The 12,023-nt window shown below is 49.8% G+C and overlaps 1 protein-coding gene across 11 annotated transcripts in view; it reads left to right on the forward strand.

The window, feature by feature from the left end:
* The window catches only part of TTC7B (tetratricopeptide repeat domain 7B), a 237,783-nt gene that overhangs the window by 189,255 nt on the left and 36,505 nt on the right, over positions 1 to 12,023 (forward strand). For 10 of the 11 annotated variants that reach the window (XM_073800124.1, XM_033850722.2, XM_033850723.2 and 7 more), the window contains one exon: positions 5,052 to 5,192. In XM_073800124.1, the coding sequence (XP_073656225.1) occupies positions 5,052 to 5,192 (141 nt within the window). Of the gene's footprint in view, positions 1 to 5,051; positions 5,193 to 6,228; positions 6,877 to 12,023 lie in introns of those variants that run through there. The other variant, XM_033850728.2, reaches the window with a different exon arrangement.

The raw sequence follows: 12,023 nt of genomic DNA on the forward strand, positions 1-12,023 counted from the left end.
GATGAGCCTTAGATATTGAAATAGGGTCCACGTGTGATTGCCACATTTGAGGTCTGTGTGAAATTGACCGCGGGTGTAGCGTGCTTTGGAAAAGGATTTTTGGGAAGGCTTCAACTGCAACAGCAAGTTGACCTGGCTGTGCCCGGCATCCTACTTGTGGCAGGGTTTCTCCACAGGCTTCAGCAAATGATAGGAATGTGGGGCAGACATCCTCCAAGCTGAGCTTGGACTCAGCTTCCTGAGGTCAGGGGCCTGGGTTCCTGGCCCCTCAGCCCATGGGGAGATGACTCTCCACTGCAGCTCCTGGGGCCTCTCTTTCGCTGCCCCTGTCCCCCACCCCACCCAGACAGTGGTCCGGGGGGGAGGGGGGACTCAGATAAAGACCCCAGATGTAGGGATCAGAACAGTTCTTCAAGTGGCATTTTGCCTATGTATCAGGTGTCCGAGATAACATTTCCTCTTGGGCCTCTAGCTGGGAGGAAATTCAGGTCTCCTCAGCTCCGGGGCATCTTATGCCCCCTGGACCACTGGGGCAGTCAGGTTACAGAACCTAGGCCAGATGTTAGGGCGTGCTCTCACCTGCCTGTGTCAGCTGTCGGTTCAGTTGGTTTTGCAGTAGCTTTTCAGAGCCACTGTGCCCTGTGACTGAGGGACCTGGTGGCTGCTCGGCTCTCAGGGTTACGACAGGGATAAGCGCTTCTCAAATTAACGTGATAAATAAGAGGTGTACAGTGGCCAGACACATCTGCTGGCTTACCTGTCGAACCTGATTATGTGGAAGCTTGTTTCTCCAGAGTCTTGGATTTCAAATTAGAAATATGTCTTCTCTTCCTCCCTCTAATTCCTTTCTCAAGCCTCAATTTGTCCATTTCCCTTAGGGGAATAATCCTCTTAACCCCCATGCACGCTGTAGGAGGACATTTGCTTTGGTGAGAAAGGGGTTGCTGTAAAGATAGGCGGGTTAGAACTAGCATTTCTAGGTGTTACCAACAGAAATCAAAATCTGTTTTGCCACTTACCATTTTCCATCCTATGAAACAGTTAAGTTACAGGTTGTTTTGATTATTTGTAATCAGATATACATCCATTCTGATTCATAATGATGTTTATCCCTTTTTTCCTCCAAATTCTAACCCAGTGGAAGAATTTGATATACTGTGCTATTGCTAGAAAGAGTAGACATTAACTATTAAATCATTTTACCATTATCATAAGCCACCTACCATTATTAATGAGTACTGAATGCCCTAATATCCATCCCCAGTTCAGAACCTGAAGGGTCTCTGCCCCTGTGAGGTGTGTGTGAAAAGGGATCGACTAGGAAGGAAACAGTTATTTCTGACGGACCTCAGTTACCCTCCCTATTTAAGCGGGTTAGTTATGTTAGATCTGGGAAGCCCCTAGGTGAGTACAGTGTTAATCCAGCTGTGCACCACTCTGCTTCTTAGTCCGGGTTGTTGGAAGTGAGCACAGCCATGCTGAGAAGCCCCTTGAGACAGGGAAGGTTCTGGCCTCTGAGCCATTAGGGAAGGACAGTAGGGCACCCAGACGTGCTTCCCCAAAGAGGGGCCACTCTTCTAAATTTCACACAGTGATGTGTGTATTGACAGTACTCATTCTTCCATTCGTTGATTCATCATTCACTCATTCTGCAAGCATTTACCAAGTACATTGCGTGGGCCTGGCATTGTTAGCCCCTGAAAATACCTCATTGGAGGGCATGTTCCTGTCTTCCAGAACCACCCAGTCTCGGAGGAGAGACAGTTACATCAACCTTTTACATAAAACAGTGTGGTCTGTACAGTGATAACCATACCCACAGGGGGAGATGGGGCACTGAGGACCCGAGGCCTAACTTTTTACACGAGGGTGGTAGGGAGAAGAAACAGAAGGCTCACGGCAGCCTTCCCGGTGGAGGTGGCATCAGGGCTGGATTCAGAGGCTAGATTCGGAGTTAGGATAGTGTTTGAGTCCTGGTTTTGCCACCTGCTGGCTGTATGACTTTGGGTAAGATACTCACTAAAATCTCAATTTTGTCATCTAAACAATGCAGGTAACAGTGTTACCTGCCTCAAAGAATTGTTTAAAGGTTAAGTGAGATAATATATGTAAAGTGCAAACCAGAGTGCCTGAAACAGGCCACGTTCACTGAAGCCGCTAATCACCACTGCTGGCATCATCATCATCATCATTGCCATACCTTATTCACAGCGAAACATTGATTGTAATAATAACTTAAAATCTGTTATTTTACAGATGATTATGTGAAGCATTAATTGATTTAGTTGTATATAGATACCACAAAGAGAAAGGACTTTGACATTAGTTCTGACGAGTGCATTTGTGAACCAAACAGTTAATCCAAAAAAACAAAATTAGCACCTCCAAAAGTCACAAGTCCTTGTAGCAAAGGAGCCTGAGAACCTGGTAGAAAATGTGTGGGATTTTTCTAGAGCGGTAGTTTATTATTGTTCTTCTTGAAAAATGAATTAATAACTAAATATTTTGAGCATTTCTCAGTTTCGACTTCTCATGGGTCAATATCAATAGATATAACCCGTGTAAACAAGATCTCTTGAGGGGTCTCAATAAATTTGCAGACTCCTAAGGGATTCTGAGACCAAGAGGTTTCTGAGAACCTCCGTCCAAAAGGACAAGATCTTCCCGGTACTCTTTCCCCAGACTGTTGGGCTGCAGGGAAGCAGGACAGCTCAGGCTGGCTGGCCTGTGTAGAGGACGCCTGCAGGCTTTTCTTGACCACATGTCAGTTAATAACACCTGCTTCCTCTCTCCCCAGGTCAGGGGCCTCAGCCTTAGCTGCACATTGGAACCACCTGGGCTATTAACAAACAGATGCCTGGTCCCACCCCTAGGGTCCATGATTCGGTCAGTCTGGGCTGTAGCTACGGCATATGATTTTTTTAAATCCCTAAGTGATTTTGATGCGAAGTCAAAGTTGAGAACCACTGTTGAAGGTAGTCAGTGAGGAGGTGAGTCGGCTTGATAATGTCAGAATGTAGCAACAACAACCTTACTTATTTACTAATAGTTGCTATTGAAAGTCTCAGGGAAAAGACATCAAATCATTGTTATCAAAGTTAAAGCATTGATTTTTCCATAAAAAGGTTCAAAACAAAACAAGACCAAAAAAATCAACAGCAGTTTAATCATTTTGCTGTTTGGGGTTTTTTTAGGTAGTCCCACACACTTTGTCTAAGCAAGGTCAGTTCTTAGCTGAACTTCATCAGTTCTCCTGGATCATAATGATATCGATCAGTGCCTCTGAACTGGGCCTCGAGATCCTCCTTGCACGGCAGCGCTCACTGGAGGACTCACTGGTCCTTCTCCAGAGGCCCTCCTCATGCTTTTCCCCGTGGGTGCTGTGTGTGGATTATCCACAGACGCTGGATTCCCAGTCTGGTTCCCATCCACCTCCTGCATTTTGCCTCCACCAACCCCACCCCACTGAAGGATTTGAGTGTGTTTAGAAAAATCCATGTTTCCTTTGTGTTGGAATATGGATGGCCAGTCTATTGCCACAGGTAGTCTTAAAAATGAATACATGAATTTTTATTTAAAAAAAATTTTTTTTCAGATCAGTTAATTTCCAGATTTTGTCTTCGTGAAATACAATCGTATAGTCTGAAAATAATAACTTTGTGCTTTCCTCTTTTCAAATCTTTCACGTCTTATTCACTGTTTAGAACTTTTAGAAGCTTTCTTCCTTAAATATTCATGAAAATAGAAGGCATTCTTATGTCATTTGTGACTTCAATGAGACAATCTCTGATGTTTAACTGCAAGAAGTTGCTGGCCCTTTGTGCCTTACTGAGAATATACTTTCCCATTTCTAGATTAATATTTTTCTATCATAAAAAGGACCAACTTGGTGCATCTCAAAGCCCCAACAGAAATTATTTTTATGCTCACAGTCTCATTTTACCCAGAGTGAAATTTATTTGAGTAGTCAGCATTTATCTCTGTATATCATCACCATTTTCAACCTCACGATAAGTCGATAGTTACCACTGAAGGCGCTGGAACGTTTATCTCCGTATTACGCTTTACGATGCATTATAAGTTAAGAATGTTGCCAGTGAATATAAATATCACCGGTTTTAAATTTGAAATAACCAAGACTCCCGCTCTCAGCTCTGAAACCATTCCTCCAAGAGCGGATGTTGGAAAGAAGTGGGGAAAGAGCCCCTGTTTGGGGAGGTGGCCTCCGATCGCCAGGACCTCCCGAGGGTCAGCGTGGAGAGGAGTGTGTCATTTGACTCATCGGACTTCTGAATAGAAGCCCTTTGGCCGGTGAATGTGCTCAGCCTGCCGCCTCCCCCAGTTCTCAGGACAGTAGCTTCTACAGAGGAGTGAGGCGGGTGCAGCTCCTGAGCTCCGGGCCCCTTTGCCGTAACCTGTCCTCGGCGAGTCTAGTATTAGCCTTAGTGATAGACACCTGCTTAGACAGCAGGCAAATTGTGCTTTGTCTACAGTTTTTAAGGCATGTCCTAGAATACGTTTCCAGATCCCTCAAAGGCCAGGGAATGAAACGGGCGGTTGCTGGGTTTGTCTTGAGAATGGCCTCCATCTATGCCAAATCCTGCCCCAGGAGGCAAGTGTGGTTCTTCCCCCTGCCCCCCAGGTAGTTTCTAGGTTCAGGCCCAGGCGGGGGTGCTTTGTCACCTCCCTTCGTAGTACTTCACGTCTGCGAAGTTTCAGCAGCGTGTCACGGCCTCGTGGCTAGCTGTGCCTCTCCTGCCCCGACACTCAGCCTGCGCTCGACTCAGCTCCCGGACGGAGCATCTGCACAGCGTGTGCTCTGTCCTGACTAAAAGACGAACTAAAGCAACGGACAGAAACTAAGGTGCCAGGCCATAGTGACTGTATGGACAGTAAGGACCGTAAACCTCAGAAACATTGTGAGGGAGGGGTGTGTGTACGTCTTGAACCCGTGCCTGTGTGTGAGGGGGACGGCTGGCTGTGTGGGTCGGTGGCTGGCTCTGGGTCTGTCCTTCCACCTCTGATGCCGTCTTCCCGAAACCCTCCCGCAGGCTCTGTCCACGCCACGTCGGTAGCAGCCTCCAGAGTGGAGCAGGCACTGTCGGAAGTGGCGTCGTCTCTGCAGAGCAGTGCCCCCAAGCAGGGCCCGCTACACCCCTGGATGACGCTGGCGCAGATCTGGCTCCACGCAGGTACCACTCCGCCCCTCAACCCCGCGCCCACCTGCCGCTCTGCCAGAGGGGAGCTTGCGGCCTGGGCCGCAGGGTTTATGCTGTCGCAGGGGCCAGAGATCTACACCCCAGACTTTCTTTGAGGGGGACAGCAGAGCGTGGTGTCCCGGACCCGACGGAGGTCTGGCAGTCCTGCAGCCTTGGAGTGGAGCCTCAGCTCTGCTACTTACCAACAGCTGCATGGGCTGGAGGGGACAGCCTCCCCTCTCAGCCTCGGTTTCCTCATCCGTACGGTGGGTCAATAGCACCGTCTCCTAGGGTTGGTGAGCACAGTGCCCGGCACACCCTGGTGGTGAAGTCTAAGAGACCCTGGGAGAGGGGCCAGGTGTCCTGATGACACAGATGTCTTTACCTAAGCCGAGGGGGCGGGGGGAACAGCGTTTGGATGTCCAAGCTGCCACTTCTGACGGCGCTCCTGGTAATCCTCAGAGAGCGAGGCAGGTACCAGCAGCTGCCGGACTGGAAACTAGCCCAGAAGGCAGGTGTGACTGCCCCTCCCCCAGTTTCACACGGCTGCTTCTGCATAGCTAGGGAATCGCCACATTATTGTGCAGCCTGCAGACATTTAGCAATGGGAATCCCACCATACAGAGCAAATGGCGGCTCTTGATGTGCTTACATAGGAAAGATAACTTCTGTTTCTCAAGTTTTACCCCTTGATCTGCAAGGCCTTCCCAGGCTCAACTCTCAGGGTGCACGGCAGAAGCCCAGGTTTGGCTGCAGAAGTGCTTATTACCCACCACTGGCCATCTGTTTACCCCTTTTTTGCCAAGGCTAATTGTATGATGTCCAACCTTGTTTGGAACCTTCGTGTAAGAAACACAATTGGATTTACCTAGGTTTGGCATGTCCCAGAGCCGAGCTCAGTCAGCCGCTCCCGTGTTGGCATCTTTAATTGAGCCAAAACAACCACTGTAAATTAACAAATTATGTTCTTCTAAGCAGAAATACAAAAGAGGGATGATTCACGAACGTGCTGATTGTTCTTCCTGTGCAGATGCTGGCCAGCGTTCAGCCTCTTGCTGGGTTCTAGACAGGCTGACTCAAGGGCCCGGGAACAGCAGTCATGCCTTCCTCTGTGGCTCTCTTGAAGAAAAGCTGGTCCCCAGTCTAGGACCTGGTGCCTGTCCTACTCAGTCATCCTCGTGAGCAGTGACGGCAAAGAACAAAAAGAGAAGGGGTTCACTTTAGTGTCCAGGCCAGGTGAGACTGGCCGAACCTGCAGGGCTAGTAGAGGGGCAGAGTTGTCCTTCAAAATGGGCATGAAGTTGAGTTTTTAAAGGGTCAATGTCTACGAAACAACAAGGGCAGAAGGTGATCCTTCTAGGCTGGAAGCAGCTCCCTTGACCTCCCAGGCATTCTCTTGCTTGTGGCTCGGAAAACCTAATGACCTTGGTGAGGGTCACTGAGTCCCAGGACCGCTTTGCCCAGTGGCTTGCTGCCCCTCCCTCAGTTATCCAGGCTTTGCTCCTCGACGTGACCCACCATGACTCAGGAGGAAATTTTGTAGCTGCTTATTAGAACATTGAAGAACCCGGCAGCTAAGATTCCTTTTGGAGTTATCCTTGAAGTTTTATCAATCGTGTGACATCCCTTTCTCATTGCCATAGCCTATAGGACAGAATAAAGCTCTCATTGCTATTAATGCGTGTGGCATTTAACATTCTACGAGTTGGTGGAATTGGATTCTGGAAATGGAATATCATACTTGCCTTAAACTCCAGGCAGAATATAAGTCCCGCTTATATAGTATGAATGAATGAAGCAAATTATAATCTTTATAAGATTGGTGCTACATTGACTCTTCCAAAGCACTGACTTTGAGTCAAGATTAGAATGGTATCGTATATTCAATATGGTCTTTGAAGAGGTAAACTCAGAAGGAATTCATAAAAGAAGCTTCCACTGAACTGTAAGGTTTTACCATAGGTGGTTTGAGCTTTCCTGCTCTGGGTGGCAAACTAAAAGTGACTCACATTTTTTGACAACTTATGGAAACCAGGTAACATCTGCGTCCATCATCAGCTCTAACAATACCGCCAGATTCTGTAAATGCCGCAAGCTTTGGAAGAAACCAGATCAAGGCCTCACACCCAAGGCCATGGTGTTTCTGTGGCGTTTGCGGGTCTCTTCTCTCCTGGTTGTTTTTGCTGGTGATCTGAGTGTAGTGGGAGCTTGTGGTGGAGGCCCGTGCTGGAGGTGGCCCCAGATTTGAGGCTGGCAGGTAAGGCCACTCTGAAACGACCTCAGATTTCCAGCCTATTATATGAGCAGGTCCCTGAGCCACTTGTGTGTCATCTGAGTGACAAAGAGATCATGACTGGGACACCGGAGCCTCTGGCTGCTCTGTGAGGACATCAGCCACAGGCCCAGTGGGGAGCACAGACCCAGGAAGTCCAGGGATGCTTGACCATCCAGGGTCCCTCCCGTCCTGTATGGTGGGACCCATGCCCTGGGCGCCCCTTCCCGCTGTACCTCTTCCTCCTTCCTGGACACTTCTGACCCCAGGGCCTCAGGCTCCTCACAGGGTACCTGGTGGCCAACTGGCATGGGTTGTACATGTTTTGTTGCTTGGTGTTTTTGGACCCATGTGACAATTTTATTTAAATTATTTTTGAAAAAATAATACACGCACATGATACACAGTTCAAAAGGCACAAGAGATGTGAAATGAGAGGCTTCCTGCCCCCCTGAGTGTCAGTCACACTCCCCCACGGCAACCACCGTTAGTGTGTGCACCCCCGCCGGGGTGTAACACTCGCTGCAGACCATTGCCCGTCGGCACGTCAGAGAGCAAATCCACTGTATGATTTTACCGTAATTTAACCAGTAGCCCGCTGACGAACATTTAGATTAGTTCTAGTATTTTGCTGCTACAGACGATGCGTCAATGAGTAGCCGTCTATAGATTGTTCCGTCCCTGTGAGGTAAACTCCTAAAAGTGGAATTGACGGATCACAGGATGCGTACTCTTTAATTTTGGTAACTTTTGTCACATTGCCTTCCACAGAATTGTGCCAGTTTGCATTCCAGTCAACAAGGTGAGAATGCCCATGTTCTCACATTCTTGATAACACAGCAAATCATCAGACCTCAAGATCTTTGCCGATCTGATAGATGAAAATGGTATTTCAGTTGTCTGCTCACGGCTTCTGCCCATTTATCTTCTTAGATACCGAGCTTTTCTTTTTGAGTTGTAAGCACTTACTATGTGTCAAAGAAATTGGCCTTGTGCCATATGTGCTCTAAGTATTTCCCCCCATTTTAATTTTGTTTGTGTTTTGGGGTTTTGTTGGGGGTTTTTTGCCAAATTTTTTTTTTTTTTTACATTTACCAATCTTTTGGGTATCAAAAGATTGGGTATCAGCTCTGGGTATCACATGCTATTTAGAAAGAAACTACCCATTTTTATGGTCTCTTTTCCTGGAAGTTCCAAGTATCTTCTAGTGCCATTTGTATAAACACCATCTTACAAAGAAGGTCCAAAGCGTTCTTTTCCTCTGTTATGCAGAAGGGAAACCCAGGCCAAATAGAAACCAGCTCCTCTGTGGTCTCACTGGGCAGGAGTCAGGTGAGCTGAATTAGGGCCTTTGATGTTTGTTGCTCCTTGAGACATATCTCCCTGGGAGTCATACATCGTTTTCTTTAGAATGCACACCTTATCACTGGCCTTTGGAAATTCATACATTCACAGTCATTCAGAGTTGAACCAGGGCCTTTCCCAAGCCAAGCAGCTTCTTGGTGTCCATCCTTCAATTTCCACTTCTGGGATGGCAGCTAAAAATGACTGTGCAGTAGGTGGATAATTTCTGCTTGTTACTTACTAATAATTATAGCTTTCACTTTGGCATCTCTCACCGTCGAAAGCAACGGCTATTCTTAGATGTGCAAGATCAGATTTTCTGATTTCTGCTGGGAATGTAAAGCTGTGATACTCTCACAAATTCCTTGGCCCTGGCCGGCCTGTCCCGTTTGCCCTTCCCCCTGCTAGGTTCCTCCCAGCCACCGGGAGGCTGCATCGGCAGGGTTGAAGGGTAATCCTGTGGCGCGGCCACCATGACAAGGTGAAGACAGCTCCCAGACAGGTGGCGTGAGGGTGACTGCACAGGGAGTGCTTGCAGGAGGGAACATGTGGTACCCAGGGGTCAAGCCTGACCTGACACGGTGCCAGTCTCCGTGGGTCAGCCCCGCCAGACCTGCCCCTTCTGCTGCCCTGGGAGGTTTTGATTCACGGTCTACGACCTGCAGGTAGCTGACCTTTACCAAGCACCGTGCATGTGTCAGACCTTATCCTGGGACTTTATGTGTCTTAACTTGTTTAGTCCTTGTGATAGCCATATAAGGTATAAATACCCTTTAATCACCCCATTTTACAGATGGAAAAACCAAGACACAGCTCTCACGTCACCTGCCTAAGGTTACATGACTAGTAAGTGGAGAAACCAGAATCCAGACCCAGCCAGTGTGGGCCCAGAGCCCCAGCCCCCGCCCAGGGAGGGCGCTCAGCTATGGAGCACGCACCTGTGAGCACCTGTTTACGTGCGTCATCAGGGCGAGGCTCTGGAGCTCAGTGGTCAGCAGACGGACACGGGCTCTGCCTTCATGGAGTTTACAGATATGAAACGTAACAACTGCAGAAGCACTTAATTCCACGGTGCCGAGTACCCCAGAGCAGCAGTGTAGGCTCTGGGAGAACTGGGAACCAAGGTCCTCCCCAGCCAGGACCGGAGGAGGCCTGAGCACGTGGCAGGCGTAGGACACACGTGGACAGGCCTGTGGGCCACGTGAGCCCTGAGGTTAGAGAAATGGCAGGGCCGCAGGGCATGCAGCCTAGAGAGGAAGAACCACGTGGCCGAGGCGAGGCCAGACGAGCCAGCGCCCCGGTGACCAGGTCAGGATCTCTTCCTAAAAGCACTGAAAAGCTGTTGAAGGACGGCAAGCGGGGGCATGAAAGGATCAGAGGGAGATTGCTACAAGATCACCCTGGAGGAATGTGGGGCACGGAACGGGAGACAGTGCCGTGGGGAGGCAAGGTCAGGAACTTCGGTCTGTGTGACCGCGGGGAACGGCCGGTCTGAGGGTGGAGAGAGGGGGATACCTGAGTTGCATTTTCGAGGCAGAACTGATAGGACTTGTTGATGGGTTAGATGTAGGGGTGAAGGAAAAGGAAGACTCCTGTGTTGGGAGCTGGAGCCAGCGGGTAACTGGTGATTCCTCTTCCTGCCACGGGCAGCCTGGGTGGTGGGAACCGATGGGTGGGGATATGGGGGAGCAAGAGCAACCAGAGCCCTCCTTGAACTTGGGAGCGTCGGGTGCCTGAGGACCCACAGTGAAGGTGTCAGGCAGGTGGCTGGATACTCAAGTCTACGCTTGAGGTTTGGGCTAGAGACATCAAGTTGCGAGTGGGGATTTAAAGCCAAGGGATGTGGTGAGAATGTCGATGGAGAAGGGAAAGGGCCAGGCCCCAGACCTGAGCCCTCAACATTCAAAATTTGGGGAGGAGAGGAAAAGCCAAAGCAGCAGAAAGGAAGTGGTCAGCAAGGCGGGAGGGAACCGGGAGACGTGGCGTCCTGGCAGCCAAGGGGGGTTACGAAGGTGCCTGCGCGGTACCATCAAGGGCTTGGGTTCTGGACTCAGACTAGTTGAAATCCTGGTCCCACCACCCTAGTGCCCTCCTCTGCAAAATGACGACAGTTTGACAGTCACACAGAAAATGCATGAGCGTGTTCAACAGGTGGGGGTCAGACACTCCGTAACTGTTAAAATAATGATTTCTTGATCAGCATTGTATCTTCATTTCTTTTTAAAGGTTATAGTCCATTTATAGTTATTATAAAATGTTCCCCACGTTGTATAATATATCCTTGCAGCTCATTTTATACCTAATAGTTCATACCTCTTAGTCCCCTACCCCTCCCTTGCCCCTGCCCCCTTCCCTCTCCCCATTGTAAAATAATGATTTTTAAGTGCGTGTGGCAGGTAGGAAATGCTGCGGAGGGCTTGAATAAGGTGGAGACAAAGACATTTGTCTCCCGGCAGACACGCGCGCCCAGCCCTGGCGCTGCCCTGCCCTCCGCGGCGGAGGCTGTCCCAGGACCAGCTAAGGGTGTTTCCCAAGTCTCCTCTCTCTAGGGAAGCAGGGTTTGGGGAAAGGGAAATGGTTTCGGGGGGTCGGCGAGTCTGCAGGCCTAACTCCCTGCTGCCTGCAAGGCCGAGAGAAGCTGATGGCCCACGCGCCTTTTTCTGCATCCCTCTCTGCCAGACCTCTGGTGGAATGGAGGATCTGATGGCTCGCACACAGGTACAGCCCTCGGGCCGCCTCTCACATACACGGCTCCTTTGTGTGAGTTTCACAGGAATGTCCCCTCTGGGTAGGCTAAGCCCCAGGGAGCAGGTGTGCCTTAGCTGAAGGCACCTTGGTGAGAAGAGCTTCCTCGCTTTCCAGGGGCAGATGCAGCCCTACTCCAGGCTCACAGCTGGCCAGCGGGGTCCAGGCTGGTCAGCCCCACTCCGCCCAGCGCCTCTGCACGGCGCACGACCCAAACAGCCCTGAGCCCAAGGCAGGCAATGGGAGCCGGTTCTCAGCCTTGCAGCCGACGTGAAGCAGGTGCTTGACAAGTGTCAGAAGAGTGAGTGAACGAGTGAGGAAACTGGGCCCCGTGCGGGGCTGTGGGTGCGTCCCGCTCCAGGTCCCCCTATCGGGAGCCCCCTTCACCACTGAGGAGGAAAGAGGCCCCGGACCTTGGCACTATAGCTCAGCCCTTTTCAGATCCCATCTTTAGCTTGGTTTGG

The sequence above is a fragment of the Tursiops truncatus genome, chromosome 2, assembly GCF_011762595.2.
Source record: "Tursiops truncatus isolate mTurTru1 chromosome 2, mTurTru1.mat.Y, whole genome shotgun sequence".
Taxonomy (NCBI): Eukaryota; Metazoa; Chordata; class Mammalia; order Artiodactyla; family Delphinidae; genus Tursiops; species Tursiops truncatus.